At 34.2% G+C, this 24800-nt stretch overlaps 1 protein-coding gene across 13 annotated transcripts in view; it reads right to left on the reverse strand.

Annotated features, from left to right (window-relative positions):
- Nucleotides 1–24800, reverse strand: part of CFAP46 (cilia and flagella associated protein 46) — a 99073-nt gene that overhangs the window by 52313 nt on the left and 21960 nt on the right. For 11 of the 13 annotated variants that reach the window (XR_012650197.1, XM_075026666.1, XM_075026671.1 and 8 more), the window contains 14 exons: nt 21937–22035; nt 20371–20561; nt 18122–18350; nt 16072–16192; nt 13488–13611; nt 12424–12554; nt 9683–9828; nt 8885–9018; nt 7113–7325; nt 5559–5772; nt 5074–5223; nt 4213–4320; nt 2265–2446; nt 118–249 (listed from right to left, as the gene is read on the reverse strand). Coding sequence is in view for 12 of the 13 variants with exons in the window: in XM_075026666.1 (XP_074882767.1) it covers nt 118–249; nt 2265–2446; nt 4213–4320; nt 5074–5223; nt 5559–5772; nt 7113–7325; nt 8885–9018; nt 9683–9828; nt 12424–12554; nt 13488–13611; nt 16072–16192; nt 18122–18350; nt 20371–20561; nt 21937–22035 (2174 nt within the window). In the remaining variant the exon portion in view is untranslated. The remainder of the gene's footprint in view (nt 1–117; nt 250–2264; nt 2447–4212; nt 4321–5073; nt 5224–5558; nt 5773–7112; nt 7326–8884; nt 9019–9682; nt 9829–12423; nt 12555–13487; nt 13612–16071; nt 16193–18121; nt 18351–20370; nt 20562–21936; nt 22036–24800) is intronic. The other 2 variants (XM_075026668.1, XM_075026672.1) reach the window with 2 other exon arrangements.

Consider the following 24800-nt stretch of genomic DNA (forward strand, 5'->3'; position numbering starts at 1 on the left):
TCAACTTACAACTATTTTGATTTTTATCAGTCTTGGGAGAGAATACGTTGATCCCTGAATCTATAAATCAAATTTTACATCTGTTTTATATTAGTCTTCTCTCAAAATAAAACATACCTGGCACTCTGAACAAAGGCTTGTGATGCTGCTACACGCAAATGTTTTCTTCCAGACAAATATTCCATTATACTCTTTCCTTGTATACAGGCAGTAGTGCTTAACATTTCTTGTCTCAGTCTGTTACCAGGCCTGAATAAAGGCAAATAATTCAAGAAGTGTTAGTCTTAGAGTCTAAGAACATACCAGTTCCTATTAATGATGTTTTCAAGTTGTTACTAAATAGATGTCCCTAGCCTTGAAAGTTACAAATGCTTCTACTGACTTTTCTTTTAAAATCAGAAAATATTTGAAAAACTGAACATCTTGTGAAAAAATATCAGAAATAAAATATCTTCTTCATAGCTCTAATGAAAATAACTGTGAAATCAGATTTAAAAAGTATTATCTACATTTAGCAAGGGGAGAAAATAGATTTGGTTTTTTCTCCCCATTATTCACTGTTGTATATCAAACAAAACATTAGTGCAAAGTCAAACTTACACAGCAAGCAATTAAAAACAGAAATAGGGACAATTATACAGTTTTTGATACTTTCTTTTGGAATTGGTCTTACTTATGTCTGGTAAAGTATGCACAGGGCTCTGGAGAAATTGATTTGGATCATATTCCACTACATTTAAAAGAAAAGAATGTAGAATTCAGTCCCAGCAGTTAATCAGTTCAAGATAAATAAGTAAATAAATTTGATACCTTTGGTTAATAGTGATTTTGTGAGAAAAGTAATAATACAATTTGCAAGATTTTTTTAAAGGTTTTAGTTACAATGTGCAACCACATACAGAAATGTAGACATTCTAGTTGGCCTCGTTCCTATGCTGTGGTGAGAACTATCATGCAGTTATGATTTGTGTCCACAAGAGGACAGCAGTGTTCTACAGTACAAGTTAACAACAAAAACAAGAAAGAGTTAAAAATGTAACCCTTCTTTATCCTGAAGTTGTGCTTTACCATGGGAAGACTAAGTGTATCTTCCATTTCTCTGGACACAGCATTGACAATCCATTACTTCATTTCTTTGTCAAAGAATCAAACATTTTATCATTCACTACTTTGCAGATTGCTAGATATGCAGCAAGTGTCTTCTCAATTTCTGCAATGGTCTGAAACTATGTATTTCATACTAAGGCATCTTATTTGGTCTACATGTTTTTCCCCATGTAGCAAACAACATGAATTTCAGAGAGCAGGATATTTTTTTTAAAGATAAATTATTTTTTAGAGAGAAAAATTAACAATAAATTATATTCTCAGTTTTTCACATTTTCATTTCAAACTTCCTACATTCCAACAAATTGTTACTAAATGGAGTTGATTCCTTTCAATTTTGATAAGATTACATTCTGTTTTTAGAGGAAATTGTATGAAAAAATAGAAGGATTGAAGGATATCACCTTTTTATAATAAAGGACTCTACCAACAGATCTGTTGATATACAAAACCCTTTTTTTTTTCTTTGAGACCAAAGTTTTAAATTATCGTTAAGAAACACACTGGGCTTTTAAGGAAATTAATTACATTCCTATCGCACCCATATGCATAGGTGGTAATAAAGACCATAAAGACTACCTGACACCAAAGCTTGGAATATAGTAGCCGCTATCACCTTTTATCACTCACAGTTCCATCTTGTTCCATGATCTTTGTAGACCCTTTGTGTATTAGAGCCCGTTCAGCGTTGGAAGCAATTTGCATCAGTGAAAGAACTAGAACAAGCTACTTTCTGCTTGGAAATTATAAAAGTGAGAAAAGACCACGATTGCCAGACAACTTCAGAAAAGCAATGCCCCCCAGGAAGACATCAAACACATGTATATATGACCTGTTGACTCACTTGAATAACAAAATTCACTTATCTTCCTGAACTGGGTCCAGAGCCACAATCTGGATCTCACACTGCCTTTTACTCAGGGTGTGCTGAAGAGTTAAAACATCATCTGCAGTACTTAAGTAACTGATAATGACAGAGTCAGCAGAAGTAGAAAAATTTCACTATTTCACTTTTCACCTCTAAGTGTACAGTTTCTTTGTAAAAAAAAGATTCTTTCACTTTTGATTTTGTGATCAGATGCATTTACCCTATATAATCTTTCTTCAAAACTTAGTTCAAGTATACCACAATATCACACAAAATTCCATGTACTTACATTTCATATTTTTTAGTATCTCTATTGTGGAAAAAATTCTCATCTGATTGCAAGATCCTTTTAGAACAAGTCATCACTATTTCATAGTCATGTGATACATATGCAAAATATGTTAGTCGTGTCAGCGTCTGCAATTCCACTAAGGAATCTGACCAACTGCATTCTAAAGCCAATTTCACTAACTGGGGGGTGGGGAGAAAAGAAAAAAGAAGAGAGTTTAAATCTCAGGGTTTTATCATGGTCTTTTCCATAGCACTTCAAAGCTTACAGCTGTGCCTTGCATACAACCCACCTGGACATGGAACAAGTATGGGATAAAACAATCCAGAAAGACAACAAGTTACAAGAACAATCAAAATATACAATAGAGAAGCATTGTTCACCATTGTATTATAATAGTGTTTGCAAATCCAGCTGTAAGTGTGCACGCCTTTTGACCAGCAGTATCTGCCAGGATTTATTATATGTTCTCAGTCCTCTTCTGAAAATCAGTGGAACAGGACTTCCGACATTCAGAGCCCATTTTAGTTAAGCCAAAAGTAAGAATGGGAGATAGAACTGGTTTTACAACAAGTGTTTCATATATAGTTTCATTAGAGGATCTAAACATCTTCCTTGCTTTTGCATGCGTAAGTCAGAAAGTTCCATCTTTTTAAGATAATTGGAACTGTTTATGAATTGGTCAAAATGAGGATACTACAATATTGCTCTCCAAAACTAAGCTACTGAAGTAATAGCTAAAGCTAACTCATAATATTTGGCATAAATCTGTAGACCAACTAGAATTAGATACATATATATTTATAAGGACCCAGATCCTAGTCTTTAGAAAGAAGGACTTCTAGAAAAGTGTTAGACAATGTCACCAGATTCCTAGCTAAATGAGGAAACACATCTTATTCCTTTAAGAAAGCTCTTTACAGGAGGTAATTATAAATGTGGTAATCAAACAGGTAAGACTACAACTCACTGTTTTGTAAATACAAGGTATAAACCTTTCTATGCCACCTTTATTCCTCTTGAATAGCCTGGTAACCAACAGGACCAGAGGAAAACTGTGGCATCATTCAGCTTGAGTAATCATGGAAGACTGATCAAAGGCAAGTACTTTAAGAAAATTATGCCTGGTATAAGACTTATCAAAAGACACCCAATTCTTTAAATAGTAACAAATTGTAGTTGTGTTCCGCCTTCAACTGCCAAAAGTAAATTCATTGTAACATGAAGTTTTCTGTTGAAATTCTGAATACTTCCAATACAAACTCTAAAATACACCTCTCCACAACTACCTGAAAAGAGGTTGTAATGAGGTGGGGGTCGGTGTCTCCCAGGTAACAAGTGATAGGACGAGAGGAAACGGCCTCAAGTTGCACCAGGGGAGGCTGAGATTGGATATTAGGAAAAATTTCTTCACCAAAAGTGTTGTGAAGCATTGGAACAGGCTGCCCAGGGAAGCGGTTGAGTCACCATCCCTGGAGGTATTTAAAAGATGTGTATATGTGGTGCTTAGGGACATGGTTTAGTGGTAGATTTGGCAGTGTTAGGTTAACGGTTGTACTCAATCTTAAGGGTCTTTTCCAACCTAAATGATTTTATGATTCTATAAAGTTTTCTCCACAAAAAATGAAAGGTCAGAAGTATGGTTCTGTACAGAATTCATATGAACCCATTATGCTCATCTGATGCTTATGGACATAATCTGTTAGAGCAACATGGGCATAATTCTAATAGTGGCATTCTAATACTATCTGGTTTTTGGATAAATGAAAAAAATTCAGTCACAAAAATCTTCTGCCTGTCATAACTATTCAGTCTCTTGGAAAGTTTTAAAGGAAATAATGGTACAGTAAAAGTTTCAAAATTAATTTTGCCTCCATCCAAAGCTGATATCACATTTATACCATGCAATTTCTTAAAATTCCAAAGCTAATAAAACAAAATTAAATACCTGAGGTAAGCTAGGAACAGTGAAATCCATGAGACCCAAGCCATTACATGAATACATTTCTAGACCAACAAGAATTCTTGCCATAGGATTTTGTGCGTCATCATTATTCTAAGCAGAAATAAAAATTTAACATTAAAAGATTTTTTTTTTTGCAAGTAAACATTATTAAGGACATTAATTGATATGACAAGGTAATAATAACTATGTCTGAAAACCTCAATTTGCATTAAGCAAGTCTTCCTTTCTTTATTGTGCCCTTCTTATGGGGGATTTTATGTATTTATTTATTTGTTTTTAATTAACATTGTGAACTCTGAACTACTACAGTTTCAACATTAAAAATATTACATGGCAACAATACAATGAATGTAAATTCCATATATCACTGAGGGATTCCAGTTTTATAGACATAATAAAATAAAAAGATAGGAATAAAATATTACTTTCCAACTGACTAGATCCATATTCTATATATAAAGAGACTGTATTAAATGTTGATATAAATATAGCTGATTTTTCTTAACATTTTTAATATAGCTATTTTATTATTTTAAATGTATGAATTCAAATCTAACTTTGTTATGCAGTCATTATATGACAAACATCACCATAAGTATTCTTGGCAGCTAAAAACAGAAGGTAGACTTAAGAAATGTAGACTCACTGCTATGCCCTATGTGAAAAATTTGCTGTATTCCATAAAGTTTTATGGAAACGACAGCCAAAAATTATTTTCACATTGTATTCAAATATACAGAAGAAAATACACATTGATAATTTCAGTCATTATTAAATGAATTTATGAATTTAATTTTTCAAATAAAAGTTTCAACATTATGCAGGATTTCAGAGAAACAATACCTCCTCCTCAGTCCCAAGTTTACAGCTGATCTGCTGCTGATTTAACTGTTTTGCTTTCACCCACGTAGCAATGATCTGTTGTTGTGCAGCAACAGGTACTGTTTCATTAGGTATGGTTCCAGTTGTCACATTTAGGGCAAATTCACAAATCTAAACACCAAGAAAAAAAAAGACTGAAACATAGGAGAAATGTAGAAAGCTCTTTGTATAGAACATTCCATCCATTAGTTATCTTAAAGTTATTGCACATGCATTTCTAAGCCTAACGACATCTCCATTAAGTCAACCCATACCACGAATAAAAGTTACAGTCCTCAGCCCCAGTTGGTAAGGAACTTCAGTGTGTATTTGGAGAGGACCTATGGTGGCAGGAACTGTAAAAGATGGTAGCTTACTTTCTGCAAAAATTTCTACAATTTAATTTATATGAATTGTAATATATGACAGCAGACCAAAAAAGACTACAAAAAATGAGGGCTTTGTACCTCTAAGGCAGCTTTGATATCAGGAAGTCCACTGGGATCTACTGAAAAAGGCTGGATGACATTTGCTTTTTCATGTTTCTTTGCTGCAGCTTTTCTGCTTCTGTCTGTCGCTGCATCTTTTTTTTTTTCCTCAGCAAGTTTTGGCTTTGGAATCCAACAAAGAATTAAGCCCCGAGCCAATGCATTACATAACATCAATAAAATCACAGTACTTCTGTAGAAGAAAACAAAAATCGGAAGTGCATACTGCATCAGATCAAAATGAGAGGAAGTAATAAAGTTTATTACTTTCAAGTAATAAACATTACTTGAAAATCTAGATTTTTCTTAGAAAGCAAAATTATGGATGTTACAAAAAATTTTCCCATTGGAAAAGCAGTTAAAATGGTTAAACATACAAAAAACCACAACCAACTTTCATAGTTTATATCCTATTTTTTCAGCTCTTTCTATAATTGAAGCTTCTATTTCCTCATGGGGAAAAAAATTTAAAAATATTTATGTCAAACACATTTAAAATATATTTTTTTATTAGTGGGCTGCTATGCATGAAAATAATAACCATTTCCTAAAAAATTAACCTAAGCCAAACCCCCCACATAAAACCATTTATTTATTACACTGTATTACTCTTCATGCCAATCAACTGCCGAGCTGGAATTACCGTCTTTTTTTTTTTTTTTTTTTTTTTTTAAGACACAAACTGAATTATGATTAAGAGATTATTGCTGAAACATACTAATATAAATATCAGAATTAATAAGCAGGTATTACCAGTCTTCGTCTCTGCACAAACTGCACTTCACACTTTGTTCTCAAATACTGTTAAAAGAGCCTTCTTTGCTTCTGGTCCTAACAGTTTGCCTAGTGCTGAGGTCACTGTCAATAATGTAGTAAAATTTCTAGGATTTTGTTGCACAGTCAGACTTTGACTTGAGCATCTCCTCCATCATAGTCAATCATTCTCCCATTGCATTTACTACAGAACAGGATTTCTGTAAACCACTGTGGAATCTATGTTCCCATTTTCATGGTCTATGAATGTGCACATTCCCTTTATTATTTTTTTTTCTCTTTCCTATTTCAGAACCAATAGTAACCACCTTACTCCAATTAGAAATATTTAGAATTAATTATATTTACAACATAATTCAATTTCAGAGCAACTGACAACAAGCAAAGACATTTTGAGCTGTCCTGGAAACTCACAGGCTAAGAAAATGTTCCTGATTCTTTCCGACTAGCTTAACAAAATGCTATTTCACATGCACATGTTGCTATTCCACAATGAAGAGAAATTATATTGCTTAGTCTAAAGTTAATATGGTTTTTAGTGAATAGTAACAAAGAACAAATAGAAAGGATTAAAAAGTCGTTTTCACACCACAAAATTAAATTTAACTTCTGAACTACTCTGTATACCAAAGTCCTTCTACTACTAGTGAAAGCCAGCAATAAGTCTTTCACAGCACACAGTGATTTACATTGTTTGTAAAAATATTTTTTGTGTTTTAGAAAAAACCAGCATGTTCATAACCAAACATCTAAATTTACCCATTGTGCCCAACAGTCTTGATGGCTCCAAGAAGAGTCTGCAGATACTCAATAATTTCCCTCTGTCTTCCTGAAGAGATAAGATGTCTATTGTAGTTTAAGATATACACCACAGCATTGTGAACGATCCAAGCTTCATTCAGTTCTTCTCCTATTTTGGCTGCACGTTGGAAGTTTTCCATAGCATATCGAGATAAGTAGTCTATCCATAAACTATAAAATCAGTATAAAGAAGCTTTTATTCCAAAACTTCATCACTAAAAGGAATTATAACATGAGGTTAAATATGCAGTAGTACAACTCAATTAACAACAACAAAAAATTTGTAATTACTTTTCAGTTGCATTTATTAAGTCTTCATCCATTAACTTACATTTTACTTGCATGAGAAGATGACTCAGGAAAGGAATTAGTATCAACATAAAATGAACAGTCTCTGACACTCAAATGCTATTAGCTTAAAAAATAGTGGCTATAGTTCATGCTTCATCCACATGTGTTTTTTAAATGCTGATGTGAATCTACACATCTGTGCTAGAAATCATTAATTAAATATCCATGACAGGACTCTACTTGAATACAGATACAAGTAAGGCATTCCATTCAAGTGTTAAGGAGGCGACTTTTTCACTTAACAACTGCATGTGTTCTTGCACTCAAAGATATCTCCAAATGTTCCGAAATGCTAAAATAACTTTTAATAGAATAACATCTTTTTCATAGTCTATGCAATAACTCTTTCAATAACTTTATTTCTTTTTTCTTCTTAATTATCAAGATGTAGCATTACTTAGAAAAAGCAGTATTAAAAATATTTTTTTCAATGACCATAAAGAATGGCCATGGTAAAGTCACAAAACCAAAATCACAAACTGACACAGCATATTACTATGTCAACAATGGCATGGGAACACAGTAGACCAAAGTGCTTTTTTCCTAGGAGGTTTTTAATCTAATTGGGTAAACTCAAAAACAGCTTAGTAGAAAATTTTGGAACAGAATCTTCATCATCTTTGTCCCTTGGTTCTGATCAGTTTATACTTTTTCCCATTTTACTGAACATTTGCAAGCCGTGTGAGAAACTTTACTTAATCTTCAGACTTAATGAACAAACTTAGGGACACAACTCTGACATTCTACTCTTTCATGACATGACCACTGTCACAATAAGGCTAGTATTAATATGAATGTGAACAGAAGAGATTTTAAATATCACCTTCAGGATTCTCCCCCCTCTCCTCCTTTGCAAGAAATAATTGTGTGAGAACAGAAAAAAAAAGATACTTGCTATGTTCTACTCTCCCTTATTCATTTCAGTTGATTGGATGGAACACTATAGTTTTGCAAACTGAAGTAATTCATTGCATGTATTCGGGCACTCAGATATCATTATAGTTATAGAAGCTTTAAAGCAAGACAAAGAGTTTTTTTATTTGGGGAAATATATTTTTAAATATAGAATTTCATGGTCTAAATGTCAATATAACACAGATTTAATAGTTTTGAAGGCTGGGATAATAGCTTCTGGTTTCAGAGAAATAAATGTTAAATGAAAAATAAAATGCACACTCCACAATGAAAGCAAACTAAAGAAAAATTATTTCAAATTATTTTTTATATTCTTTTCCCATTGCCATGACTACCTACAAATATGAAGCATCTGGTGACAATGAATTTTACTAAGAAGAAAACTTGCAAAAATTATCATCTGTGTGTGATAATAAAAATCTGTTAGGAGTTCCAAGGTCTTGTTATATATTAAAGAAAAGTACCTGTATGTTTTCCATTCTGGATCACTTTCGGGAAGATATGAACCATTTCCTGGATGATACTGGCTTGTACCTTCTGGAGGTACAGCATGATCATTCAGTTCAATTCCCTGCAATCTTAATAAATGAACAGTTGCCTGGAAAGACACAGAGAAATAAATTTTCTACCCAGGTTATCATTGTGAAAATAGACTGTGACTTAGTATTAGTGTTGTTACCTCTTCAAAAATTAAGAAATACAAAATGCTTTTTCAGATGTTGTACATGCGTGTACAACTATATGAAATACAATGTAAAATGCTTTATTTATATTTATATTATTTATCATTATAATTATATTTATAATTATATTTATACTTAAAAAAATATTTTAGTGGTCATGGATGATGGTTGGACTCGATGATCTTGAAGGTCTTTTCCAACCTAAATGATTCTATGATACATCATAATCTTCCAATTGTCTACAACTAATTTTACTAAATAATTTCATTGAGATATTTTATATCTATATATATTTTTTTTTAATCATGCTGGAACTTTAAGGCTCCAGAAATATAATGTCACATGTCAAACATTTACAACAGAATCCCTGCAGTGAAACTATTGCTATAGTTACTTTCAACCAGTATTTTGATAAAGATGCTTCATGAAACTACTCCTTCCTTTAGTTCCTATGGAGATAGACAAAAATTAAACTCAGAATTCCAGTGCTTTAAGATTTATACGTAAAATTATACATAAAATAAAGCTAAATGAAACAAATTTGAATGGCAAATTATTGAGTGAGTGCAATTTATTTACCTCTGCGTTAATGAATCTTATTTCTGCTAATATTCTGAGTAAATCTCTTTCAAAAGAGAAGGATTTAGCAGGTAGTAATGATTCTCCTGGTAAGCTGTCACCTTGATCATCATCTATCGTAGTTGTACTAGCTTTCTTCTTCTGTGCTAAAAATAAATAAATAAATAAACCCATTATTATTACTATGCAAATCAGAAAAAAAAATCACCTTCATTTTAAAGTTTAAAATCCCTACACATTCTTAAACCCACAAGCAAGAGTTAACAAGTACAGGTTTAAAATTACTTCAACTCAATATTTTTTTTCATCAGTACAATTTATTGCGCTCAAAACCCACTGCATTTGTGCATAAACTTCAATATTTGCAGTAAATAACTTGCTCCAGTTATAACATGGATATTGAAATTACATTAGTATGAATATAACCCATAGCTTCCAGTTCAATTTTATTGCTTCAATGGAAGTGGAGTGCTGGACATTATGCTGTGGCTAAAATCTCACTGTGTTTAAATCATGGATGGGGTTGACTTTATGGCAACATACACATCAATAAAAAGAAAAACAGCATTATTTTTCTTTGGTTTAATAATGAAGAGAAAGGACCAAGATTATTTTAATATAAACACGAAGTAAGGGCATAAAAGCTGTCACAGTGGGTTCCCTCTATGTTGTTGGCCAACAGTGAGTGTTTAAGGAAAGGCATAAAAAGTAGGATACACAAAGCTACGTTTTTTTCCTGGCCTATCTTCACAGTTTTTCAGAATCTGTGTCCAAACAATCTCCTGAACCAGAGGTTCTGTTTGATCCATCAAGTCCAATACTCTGATAAATCTAACTTATTAGTCTTTGACTAATTTTTTAAATCATACTTCAATAGTCAAAAATAACCTTTTAATTTGTGTTAAAAAGTAATGTTTTTGTTTTCTTAAAACCCACAGTTTTATAATTTGACTAGTTTGCTCCTGGTTCCTAGACTAATCACATGTATTTACTTTCTCCACACTAGCCATGTTTCATCTTTCAAATCTTTTTCAAACTAAAGGGAAAAAGAAGTACTTGACAGAAACTCAGAGCAACCATGCACCAAAAGCATCATTAATAGGAACTGGTATGTTCTATTTCTCTAACACCAGAACACCTTGAATTATTTGCCTTTATTCAGGCCTGACAACCCAGCAAGCCTCTGTAGAGGGTATTCCCAGTACAATCATTATTGTTGCCCTATCCTCAATATGATAAAGACTATCTTTCATTTTCCTCACCCACAAATCTAACAATTAGTAGTAGGAAAGTAAAATTAACTGGAACATGAAAATGAACAGTGCCAAAAGTTCTCAGAGAACTCCAGTCAATCATAAATTTCTCTTCCTGTCTTGAGTATCTACAAGCTTATTCACGTTTCATTTAACTACAAGTAGTATTCCCACAGTTAGAAACTGCCCAGAATAGATTACCTCAACTGCTCCACCAAATGCAGCATTCTTTCCTTTGCATTTGCAGAAATATGCAGCACTCAATGGTAAGTATGAATGGATTTCCAGGAGGCCACTCTACAGTTCTTGAGAATGGAGACCTTCAGCGAGGTCACAGTTATTGTTTGATTTCTAGTGAAGTTCTACTTCTGAAAGCATCAACTAACTTCAGCAACCTCGTAACAAACTTTGATTGAACCATTTGAAATGTTTCTGAACAGAGATGGAAAGTGTCTTGATCTCCTGCCTACGCTGGAAAAGCGTTTAGACTGACACAGAAAGAATTGTAAAGCCCTGTAAACATTCAGAGTATGAGAAAGACACCTTTACCTTGGAGATGCAAAACATGTGAAAGAAAAAAAGAACATACCAGTTCCTATTAATGATGCTTTTGGTGCATGGTTGCCCTGAGTTTCTGGCAAGTACTTCTTTTTCCCTTTAGTTTGAAAAAGATTTGAAAGATGAAACATGGCTAGTGTGGAGATGCAAAACTTGTGAAAGAAAACAGGTAAATTAATGCCCTATTTTAAGCGGACCTTGGAAACAAATCTAGAGAAAAAATGTGGAATATGTTTAATTAAAATTGGCTAGAGAAAAAAAAAAAAACAGCCAACAGGGTGTGTACTAGAATTTCAACTATTCTTAAAGGTGAGTTTTACCAACTCCCAGGCAAAAAAAAATTTTAACGGATATATGTAAAAGTCAGCAAGTATCTAGTGGTTTGTAAGTGCTCTTTCCCTGAGTTGAGAACTCTTGTAACATGTGTAGTAGGTTTCCAGCAGACCGTCAAGGAACAAGCACAAACAATATGTTGGATACCTCAGAGGAACCACTAATAAGGGTATAAAGGGTAAAAAAATGTTATCGCGTGAGTATCATACAAAGGGACTGATAATCCATTTTTCTTCAGCTTCCTCAGGTAATTAAGTATGACAGAGATGGATAATATGGACCTAGATGACCATTATGGAATTAACTTATTTTCTTAGACAGGTAGATATATTTCATGTAAGTACTTTTCTTCAGCACTGGTGAAACACTTCTGAAGGCAGAGTATGGTTTCAACAGAAAAACATAATGACTGATTTCTAGATTCAGAGGTAGAAAGAATATTCCATGTATGCCAACATGCAGTGACAGATGAGAGTCTCAGGGAACTTCGGGAATGGGAGGGAAGAACATAATAATATTGGCTAACTCCTTCAAGTAACTCTAATAAATGAGGAAAAAGTTCCTCTTAACAACATTCAAAATAATTTGTTCACTTACTTTTTTTAGATTTTGTTACCTTCCTAAACAAAGTATCATCATACAAGAGACAAAATCTGCATGCTGCACGGCAGACATCCCATACTTCTTGTTTACGTGCAACTTTTGCCAAATCTGCCCAAAGTATAATTCTACCAAAGAAAAAGCATACATAAAATTACTTCATAAGCAGGATTATCTTCCACACTTCAGGACTGACAAAAAAAATGTCAATAACGATGGCCATCATAAATAAAATTTTAAATCTAACAAAAATTAATAAATGGAAGACTTCTTGCCAGTAGCAAAGATAACACTATTATTTTATTAATTAAAAAAAAAAATAATCCCCTCAGCATATCAAGAGTGGGACAAAATTCCTATGTAACTATACCAAAATTTCAAAATGTGTGTGACACCCCTAATTATCTATTTTGTAAAATGAAACAAACTAAATATTTCAAAACTGATACTGAGTTTCAAAATAAGTCTTGAAAACAAGTTTGGATTTAGAATTTTTTAGAAAACAATTTATTTTTAATTTCAACACAGGAATTTTTAGTGCAGCAAAAAAAAGGAAACACCTCCTTTTAAATAAAGAATGGTAAAATGACATACAAATAGTCAAAACAAAACCTGTGGTTTTCCTACAGACTAATCTTGCTGACTCTCAGAATGGACTACTTCATTTCTTTATCAAAAAAGTTATAGCATGCAATGTGGTGCAAGGACCTAAAAAGACACTTCAGCAAAGTTTAAATTGTACATCAAGTTATTCAGTCTTCCAGCCTTAATCCACTCATTCTTCTGTGTGTTTAGTTCATATCAATAGAATAGCTGAGTTTATGTGTGCATGTGAGAGTAGATTAGAAATAGTAAAAGAATAAAATTACACATAGCGTGTGAACATAATGGAACTTTGCAGACATAAAGTTAAACACATGATTAAATGCTTTGACAGGTCTGACTGAAGTATTCAGCCCGTTACAAGGTATCATCAGTAACTTAATAGCTGCACTAAGAAACTGCCCCATTAGAGATTTCTACACAAGATAAAAGAGACTTTTCTTGTCCATACTTATTACCTCTCCCTGTCACCTTCATTTCTTAAGTGTTCCAAATGTTCATCAACTTTCTCCACACTTTTATGATGATGTTGTGCTTTTGCACAGAGGTAGCTTATTTGACTCCTACTTTTACCTGAGGAAACTTTGCAAAGAAAAAAGAATTTAAGGTAATTTTTAAGTATTAGATATTAAAAAATCCACATGAAGGGTATGCAATTTGATTCTTAACTACTTTCTGAAACACTTGAAATCCAGCCCTTTTTCCAGACCTTCAAGCTTTCCCCAAATCAACCAACCAACATGAAAAAAATGACACTCCACCAATTCTGTTTTTCCTATATCTTCAGATATAGTTGTCTCATATAAAACCTGATTTATGCTTGTTTGGCCCCCAAATATCTCAAGTACAGCTCTTTTCTGACAGGACATGCATTGCTCTAACTAGCCTCAGTAAAGAGTAAATGGATGAATTAATATGTAAAGTTCACATTCATCCTGAATTTTAAAAACACTTATCTAATCAAACACATTTTCAATCAATATTAAACTTTGTTGTTTTGTTTTAATTTGAAAATACTAACTTTTGTTTTACTTAGTCAACAAGATATTGGGCAAAAATATTAAACAAAGAAATAACCAACACAGAGAAATGATGCAAGGGAGGAACAAGCTGGCCACCTGAGGTAGAAAATTACTCCTATGATACACATACATCAAAAAGAGATATTTTTTTTTGCAGTGTAATGACATAGAGGAGACACTTTGCATTAGAATACGAGTAACTTGATGTGACTGGGAAATCCAATGAGTTTGTACATTCACTTGAATCTAAGCGATGGTCCCTAACATAATGCAGACTAAGTTTTAACTTGATCCTCAAAAAATTTGCCAAATAATAGCAGCAAATACATATAAAGTATTTCTGGCTTTAAAATTTATATAGATAAGTAGGTTCACTTACATTCATTTACAATGAAAATAGGAAGGCATAGTGTCTTACCCATTCTTGCTAAAAATATTTTGCAATGCATTATCCAGCATATGATAAGGCTGTGTTACCTAAATAAACACATAGATCAACTAACAGAAATTGTTCAGTATAATACATGATGACAGTAATATCATGTAAGGTTGTAGGGTAAAGAATTGTGGATTAAAAAAGTACATTGTTCTCTGGATCTATGGGTACAACTCTCACTAAATTAGGCCAGCAGACACATCAGAAAAGAATGAAATGTTGATGCACAGTTATTTATGCAACTTAAAAGAAAAAATAACCTTACAAATCTGATGTTCTGTCCTATGTATAGTTGAATAATACAGTTGCATATTTTCTTATTCCTTCAATAAACATGTTTAAGTTTGTTGTAACATAAGTGTCATGGAAAAAGCAAAAAACTCACTCTTTGGATGACAGCCTCAGGAACAACTGAAATCTTTCAAAACAAAATTTTACAAAACATTGTATCAAACAGATAGAGGGTTTTGTAATAATTGTAATATTGTGATAATCTCACTCATTTTAATGGCTTATCTTGGGACACTAACATGTGGTAAGATTTATTCTGAGGAAGTCTGGATATAATTTTAGAGTTGTCAACTGAAAATTCGAGAGCAAGTAGAAACACATGCATGCTTTTAATTCTCTTAATTGCACAAATACAATGCATTTTATCACCTTAAATCATGTATGAAAATGTTTTCCAACAAAATAGTTTTCTCAAATGTACTGCACAAAGTGGGATTGTTGATTCTGTAAATAACACTCTTACTTCTAAGTCATCAGCTGATCAAGTTTGAAATGAGAATATGCAAGGTAAACATTTTGGCCTGGCTGAATAGATGGCATGAGAAAACCACGTGGCCTTCCAGGGTAGGAACAGGCTGCTTTGGAAGCTACAGGACTCCTTCTGTAGCATTCCCTTCCTTCAGGATAATCTCTACCCGGGGAGTACACTGGGTATATTCAGAAAGTTAGTTAAATTAGTCACACACTTGCTTTATTGTCAAGATAAGATAAAACAGTTCAAGCAATCTGGAAAATCTGTTCCCTGTCCACTCTTCTTCAACAACAGGCTGTATAGTCACAAGCCGAAGCTGTTTGTGGCATAAGGAATACACCTATTTACGATCCATGTTTTAGACAGTAAATAATGAATTCATGCCTAAATCTCTGCGCAAAACATGATCTCTCAAAAGCAAGATTTTAGAATAGAAAGACAATTACAATATAGAATGAATACCCAATATTGTATATAATTAACAGAATATTATGGGGTGAAACTTCTGAAAATACCACTTAAAACTGCCCTTGGGTAAGAACATTCAGATAAGTTGCACATAGTGAAAATAAGATTACAGCATAATAAGATTCAGATGAATTCAGAGGGGAAAACAATAGCATTTCCTCTTCCAGTATCACAATATGTATCTTAGATCCCTACTGAAATTGATAGGAGCTTTGCCACAGAATTCAGCAGAACTGTCACTTCACCTGTATTGCAATGTTCTCTACATGTTGCCACTAGATGTTATGTCCAACCTTTAAGACTATGCAATGCAGTCAAAGCGTAGTAACTTTAGTCATGCATATGTACGTTACCTTTAGCTTCATTTTCACTGTCAAGGACTATTTGAAATGAATCAGGAGCTAGTGCAAGACCTGCATTTACCAGAAGGGACCTCTTTTTCCTCACGTTATCCTTCTGCTTTCCCCTTTTAGCCTACATAAAGAAAAGAACTAACTGTTATAAGGTTCATTTTTATTATATTCCTATTTATGTATCTTATTTATTAAACATAAGAGAATGCAGATCATATAACTTGGTACTACCAAAAAATACTTATAGGAATTGTGCATCTTCATATATCTTACACATCATTCTGCAGTATTACTGTTTTTGAAAGTGACTGTAGAACTTTGGTTGATCTTGACATAAATACATCAAGGATAACTGAATAAAAAGTACTGTTCATGCTCCTCATGGATCTTTACAGTATATTCCTCAGTGTATAACCTGTCATTATGTTGTACTTTCTTAAATAAAGAACAGTATTTATTTAGAAACCAACAATAACATATCCATTTTGCAATAACTATGAATTGCTACAAAATACAAAAAAATCCTAGTCCACTCAGAATTAGCCAAAGTCAGAGGAGGTGTAAGTGCTTTTTTTTAAAATGACATTTAAACAGAGTAAGCTTGCATGGAAAAGCATTAAAACTTTGCTCTTCTTTGTCCTAACAATAGACATATCAACTCACCAGCAGCTTTCCAGTACTGATTTTAGATTCAGTGAACACATCTTAATTTCTTTGAATATCCCAAAATGGTGTATAGCTAAAATTTCTTTCAGCCAACTAACAATCAATTGCCAACATGATTTTTGTTCAGGTGCTGAAGCACCACAACAGAATTAGACACAATAAATCTTGACAATGACTACACTGTGGCTTTAGTCTATATTATTTATTGTCATTTGTAAGTGTGACATAATACTGATTTATCTTGAAACCAGCTAGGATGTTTAGAATCATAGAACAGTTTGGGTTGGAAGGGACCTTTAAAGTCATCTAGTCCAAGCCCCCTAAAATGAGTAGGGACATCTTCAACTGTATAAGGTTGCTCAGAGCCCCGTCCAACCTGACCTTGAACGTTTCCAGGGATGGGACATCTCCCACCTCTCTGTGCAACCAGTTCCAGTGTTTCACCACCCTCATTGTAAGAAACTTCTTCCTTATATCTAGTCTAAATCTGCCTCTCATCTTTCTTACAAGCTCCCTTTAGGTACTGCAAGGCCACAATAAGGTGTCCCCAGATCTTTCTCTCCTTCAGGCAGAATAACCCCAACTCTCTCAGCCTGTCTTCATAGGAGAGGTGTTCCATTCCCTTGAACATTTTTGTGGCCTCCTCTGGACCTGCTCCAACAGGTCCATGTCTCTCCTGTGCTGAGGACCCCCAAGCTAAATGCAATACTGCAGGTGGGGTCTCACCAGAGTGGAGCAGAGGGGCAGAATTACTTCCCTCGACCTGCTGGCCATGCTTCTTTTGATGCAGCCCAGGATACAGTTGGCTTTCACGGGCACACATTGCAGGTTAATGTGCATCTTTTCATCCACCAGCACCCCCAAGTCTTTCTCTGCAGGGCTGCTCTCAATCCCGTCACTCCCCAGCCTGTATAGATACTGGGGGTTGCCGTGACCCCAGTGCAGGACCCTGCCCTTGGCCTTGTTGAACATCATGAATTTCACGTGGGCCCACGTCTCGAGCTTCTGTAGCTATTTGGTCACTGCTCCCCTCATTAATTAAAACACTGTTACTTGCAATGAAATCTTAATTGTTGACAATTATGAATAGGCTTCTTTTTTGCTGATATTTTTGCTAATGAATAACTTCCCTTACACCCCCAAGAAATAAGCTTTGAACATAACTGGAAAAAATCCTCTGTCACAATCTTCAGAGTGTGAAGCAGCATGACCACCATACAGAGAATTCACAGAGTTTTTCAAGGCAACAAACCAATGTCAATTTGCTGAAAGCAAGCTGATGCTGGCTCTACCAATATGCAGTTCTACTAAACACCTGGCTTTCCCCTGCCAGAATTCAATAAGCAAACCGTTTTCAGCTACTGACCTTATTCTTCATAATTACCTGTTCAATCATCATTACTGCCTGATCCTCTAGACGCTCAGGTGACTTATACAGCATTGTGTGCAAATGAAGACGGTTAAAAATCAATCTTAGATGTTCTTGATACTGCCCACCGTTGTTTAGATGTATAGCTTTTTGCAAATGTTCCACAGCAGCCTCTATTCTATCCCCATCTTCTTCAATACGAGCTATTTCCATATGAACTTGGCAACGCAACAAAGTCAACATGCTAAGGAACATGAATTTAAATGTAAACTGTGAAAATGAGGCAAACTAAAATTCTTAGACCTAAAAATTACCCCAAAGTGAAACTCAATAATTAAGAGTGACTCCAGTATGAAAATAGACATTCCCTTTTTAACTTATTGTCTCTTTCATTTTCACTGTCAATTACTGAAATTTTTAATGAAATTACTTAGACAGCTTAACTGCATTTTACTTCCATTAACCCTGCATGAGAAAACACAGCCATGAGGAAGCAACACATCTTGTAGACTGATGATCTTTGTATATTAGCAGAACTCTTTTTCAGTACCACACTGAAGCTACCACTTAGGTATGCAAATCAGGTGAACAGATTTTCAAAAGTATTTATTAACTCCCAGAGATAGCATGATGTACTGGATAATGGCCACTTTTGATGGAAGTTCACTCTCTGTTCATAACGTTTAAGTAGAAGCGTAATTCTAAAAATCTGGCCCTGGTTGTACTAGCTCACCACTTTTAAAGATTTGGCTCACCATAGGTGTACACACTCACTGTAGGCAGTGTCTTTGCCCAGGTGTTGCTGAAACTACTCTGTGAAGTCAGCATGTTTTCAGTGAATAGTGCATGTTCTCCAGTCTCAGGTACACTATGCTCCCTGTCCATCACCTGCCCCAGGAAGCTGTTCATGACAGCTGTGAGCTCTACATGCTACTTTAGATTATTTCCAGGAAGAAAAACAAAAATCAGATAAGTGAAAGCAATGTTATGAAAAATAGAACAGAAAGAAGGTTTTCCAGGCTATCAAATGTCATGCCAAAGAACTAATGTATGCCCACTTCAGAGCTAAGCTGACTAGGCAAGTATCGCCCTTTTACTGCAGAGCAAAGTAGTTACAATTAAAGCTACAATAAAAACAAAAACGAAGCCAGGCAAATTAATAGGGACAGGTGGCTTCATTCAATCTTTAGTGACAGTACCACCTCAGAGCTGAGGTTGAGTCTACTGGATTGTTAGGAATATACAGATAACAAAAGCCAAAACCCTAACCCCCCCCAAAACCTAACCTAAAAGCATTTAGAGAAGAATTGTAACACTACTGACATTTAGTACAAATATTAAAGTAGCATACGCTGATACTGCACTCTTCACATGGAAAGCATAAGAAATGCTTGAATAACAGTACAGCAATACAATATAGTGTTTTTATACATGTGTATATCTGCTTCTTCAGGCTTCTGTTTACGCAACTAAAAAATATCATTTTAAGAACAACGAAAATATATTCCTCACCTTCCTCTGTAGTACTTTTATCAGAAACCACCTACTGTTCTGCACAAATGACAGATTATGTCGACTGTAACTAGCTCTACTACAAAAGTTATGATCTGTGTTCTTAGCAGTCAGCCTATGTGTAGGTCCAAACTTAACTAAGTACCACATACTAAGGTTTACTTGTTCCACTCAAATTAGTGAAAGAGGTGAAGCTGTTTAGGTGCTGAACCTTAAGTACAGCATAACAGCAAAGAGAAGAATACATCTAAAGACATTAAACATTTTCTTAATACAGTAGGTTTTTCAATTAAAAGAAGTATCACCGAAGATACAAAAATAGTATCTTGCAAGAACTGTCTTATTTGATATGAAACACAGAAGCCATATTGTTTTTTAACAGTAATTTTTTAATGGTATGTTTTTAACCAACAAAACTGATGTTAATACAAGAATCTAAACCACATTCCAACACATTTACTCATACTGCAGCTTTGGAAATTTCTCACATAATTTTGATTATAGTATTTTTCAGTTCCTAACAAATTTCAGTATTTACTATAGGCCATTAAACAGATTTTGCCTGAAAGGAACCTATATTTAAATGATTAACGAGGAAATGTATGCAATACACAGATGTTCATTTATTACAAGCCAGTGAAAAATTTTCAAAGACACTTAATGTCACAGAGCTTGAGCTTTTAAATGAGTTTGATGCTCAGTCATTAGACCTTTCAAAGTAACAAATAAAAAAGTATATAGCATAAAGTTACCTGTCAATCTCTTCAAGGACATCAGCAACAGATATCAATGGCTTTCGTACATGTTGATGCAAATTGTGTTGTAGCAGTGGTAAGCACAGATTCCACTGGGTTGCAGAAACAACCTGAATCACTTCAGGATCTCCCAACTGAACTGCATGTTTTAAGGTTAACTCAAGATTTTTAATCAGTTCCAGCTGAGTCTACACAAATGAAAAATGAATTAGCATATATTGCATTTAATGAATACAACTTCTTATACATTCCTCCCAATTTTAATCTTAGGACTGTTTCCAACAGAAAGCAGTCCCTCAGCCAGCAGACTTTGGAAACTTTTTTTATTTAATAATTTTTTAAAAATAATTTCTTTACAAAAAACTTTTTTTTTTTTTAAATAGGCATTGTTAACTAAGGAGTATTTCTTTTAGGTACTCCATACTGCTATTACATATTTCAGGCAGAAGTCTCTCAGCTATTCCCCTTTCTTATGATAAACGGAAATTGGTAACTGTGAAATATATGTGAATTCAGAAGGCTTGCCTTCTTTTTCTTTTTTTATACTAAGCTACAAATGCAGTGTAGGAGAGGAAAAAAATAAATATTATGAATGGGATTTGCCATACTGTCTATAAAACTTGGTTCCTATTAAATCTAAAAGCAAATCCTTACCTACAGTAACAGACAATCACTAATTATTAAGTTATTTTTAGAGTTTATGTGATTAAAAAAAAGTAAAAAGGAAAAAATAAAACAAAAAACCTCTGCAACTGCATACACTGTGTAGGAATATTTAAAAATACCTAAGTATCTAAACATCCTATTTTTTATTTAAGCAGTATTAGTAGTGTTTCATATTATGAGGAATTAATGAAATTTTTTTTTCAAAAGGTGAACAGAATTTCTGAACTACAAAATGAGAACAGTCATAGATAGGAGTAAGTTTATGCACTAACACTATGGAGTTCCATGAAGCATATTCATACTTACTGGTTTAGGAACTTTTGGTGCCTCTAATAGCTGTTCTAAATTGCTCATTGTAGGCATCTATCTAATCCCGTTGATAATATTGACAATTTGATGATCTGAATTATAAATGAGTCAAGTGACTATAGAAATCCAAGAACATCCTCCCCAGTGTGATAATTTACCAGGAATAATCTGCATATCTCTGACATAAGAATTTGTATGACATCACCCATAACATGCAATAATAGTTGAGTTGGACTCCATGATCCTTATGGGTCCCCTCCAGCTCAAGATATTCTATGAAAACACCTCCCATAAATGTAAAATATGAAAACAAGAGAGTGTTGCCTTTGCATGCCTCAACGCTACCATCTCTACTCTTGGAAAGTAATATGTTATGAACCTTTATAGTCAGACAGAAGACTTGAGAGAGGAATATACAACTGTTGTTTATTTTTCACTGTTTTCTTCTTAGCAGCCCAATTAGAAAGAATATAAAGTTTAAAAGAATTTCTGATCAGTATAATGTAATTAAGACACAAAAGCCAAATGCAGTTTTCAATATTTAAGAGATTAAAACTTTTACTTTTCTCTCAAAGTTAACGAACATACCTCAACGACTCCTTTGGTATACGTCACAATTTTAGTGCTGATTTTTTTTACTTCATATTCACATTCCAGGCATTCTATTTCAATAAGTTTCCCTTGCTCCTATGAAGTATTAATATATAAAATGCTAATTCTAATAATTAAAAGGGAACACAATGAAGATTAAACCCATGCAATTACACTAATAAAGCACTGTACTTTCTTACTGAAAATCCCACTGTACTAGCTAATTAACTGAAACAATAAAACGGGAGTAGAATTTGTTGTTTGAACAGCAGTCACTTCTTACTAAGCTGAAGCTGCAAAATAACTTTATCAGGATTTTTAAAATTGTTCATTGCCAGACTTTGCAATAAGAAAACCAGCGTACACTTGATTTTTCCTATACTGTAATTTTATTTCTGTTCTAGTAGATTTTTGCTCACTAATGTTATTAATAAGGTACACAATTGGAACAAACCAGAGCTAGTCAAGACAGAAAGGATAGATCTTGACGGGTAGTGCAACTTTTAAGTGAAAAAAGAGATGAGATTTTTAACACCTCAGGAAAGATCTGGCTGTTAAATCATACAAGTTGTATGTATGGATCATCTAAGATACTTTGTATTTGGTTTCATATGGCGCAGTAGGAAAAGACAGATAGCATCTCCATTCGCCATTCATTATGAACTATTATCAAATTACTCAGCATGACCTTTGTTAATTTAACATCCCCAGACTGGAAAACAGATGAGATCTTGAAAAACTTAGATGAATGTAGAACTGCCATGATCTTGTAATGACAAATACGTAAGAGAGATGGAATTCATGTTATTGCTGAGAAATTTGTCAGTATTGGCAAAAGCCAAGGAACTGGAACTTGATATAGATTCCTCTCACTCTACCATGAAGAGGTCACTGTCAAAATGATGCCAGGCAATCTGAAGATGGTCACTTAAACACCCACTAACTCTAAGGGAGAAGAGAAGGCTGAAATAGTAGCAAGGCTTCTCCACTGCTGCTTCAGAGGGGATACTTGCTATTACTGTCTATATGAATACTCAGACTAATTCCTTGTGACTCTTTGATCTAGGGGATTTAAACACATCTTCCAGTGGAATGCCATGGAATTGTGTATGATTTTAGACTTGTGGGAAATTTTCAGAGAAAATGGGCCTGAAGCAGACACTTGAAATAAAAAAATTTCAGTGAGGAGAAGTAAAATTTACACTACAAGTAACTCAAAATAGGATCGCTATAATAGAAATTTGGAAATACATTTTGAAATTTCTTTGGCAGTATTTGACACTTATATTTCCTTGCATACACATTTCAGATGAAAACTGAAAAGTTACTCATGGGGATCACAACACAACCAGGCACGTTTTCATGCATTTTTGTATCTGAAAAACATACTGATTTTCTGAATACAGTTCTGTTTCTCAACGGTGTACTTGTTTTGGCTGGGATAGAGTTAGATTTCTTCATAGTAGCTTGTATGGGGCTACATTTTGCATTTGCGTTGGAAACAGTGTTGCTAATGCAGAGATGTTTTCTTTACTCCTGAGCAGTGCTTACACAGCGTCAAGGCCTTTTCTGCTCCTCACCATACCCCACCAGAGAGTAGGCTGGGGTTGCACAAGGAGTTGGGAGGGGACACAGCCAGGACAGCTGACCCCAACTGACCAAAAGGATATTCCAGACCATAGGACATCATGCTCAGCAATAAAAATGGGGAGGAAGGTTAGCGGGGGGGCTGCTGCTCGGGGACTGACTGAGCATCAGTTGGTTGATGGTGAGGAATTGTTTTCATTTGCATCACTTATCTTTTCTTGGGTTGTACTTTGCTCTCTGCTGGTTTTTTTGTCATCTTTTCCTTACAATATTATTATTATTGTTATTGTTGTTGTTGTTATTGTTGTTGCTGTTGTTGTATCTCAACCCACAAGTTTTCTCACTTTTACCCTTCCTACTTTACCCACCCCACTGGGTGCAGGGGAGTGAGCAAGCAGCTGTGTGGTGCTTGCTTGCCAGCTCGGGTTAAACCACAAAGGAGAAGGAAGAGAAAAAACAAATCTCAGAGCCAGCTGGACGTAAGAATCAAAAAGGGCATACACATTGAAAGACCAGTTATTACAGAGACCACACAAAATTTTAATCTAAGAATACCCCTACAGTAACATTATAATAAAATTACTACAGAATAATAAAAATTATTAAATGTTAGTAAATAAAAAATCAATAGTTTGCTGGAAAATGAATCATTCCTACTAAAGAAAACTGGGAATTGTATAGGAACAAACACTATCAGAAAAGAAGCACACAAAGGAAAGGATTAAGGAGTGCAGTTTGCAGTACAATGTCTCCATATTCCTCGCTCCAATGAGAGAACTATATTGCTTAAGTCCTACCTTCCAGAAAAGGTAACAACTTTGGGCCTTTTTTTCGGCAAGGTTTTTTGAACTCCTCCTTTCATCAGTCCCCTAATCATGCTCCAGACAAATGCTTTGTTTTCTCCTCATTAGAATTAGAATTTGTATGCTGTTCTGCAAGGTTGGTATTGTACTCAAAGACTGAAGTGAATGTACATAACATTAACTGCTTTTAGAGCTTACATCCTGGTGACCAATTACAATCTGAATGGGTAAACTGGTTAAATCTTCAAAACCTGCAGGCAGCATTTAACTTCCAATCAAACTGTTCCACAGATAACATTTAAAAAACATAGGCAAAAATTTACAGTTAAAGTTTTGCCAAAACTAACTGCACTACTAATTACCCTATTCTACCTATATCCTACCTTCTGACCTTATATCTCTCTACTTCAGGAATAGATCACTTATCCAAGTAATTATTTATATTAATGAATATATAAACAATACAGAGAT

Source organism: Buteo buteo, chromosome 4 (genome assembly GCF_964188355.1).
Source record: "Buteo buteo chromosome 4, bButBut1.hap1.1, whole genome shotgun sequence".
In the NCBI taxonomy this organism is placed as follows: Eukaryota; Metazoa; Chordata; class Aves; order Accipitriformes; family Accipitridae; genus Buteo; species Buteo buteo.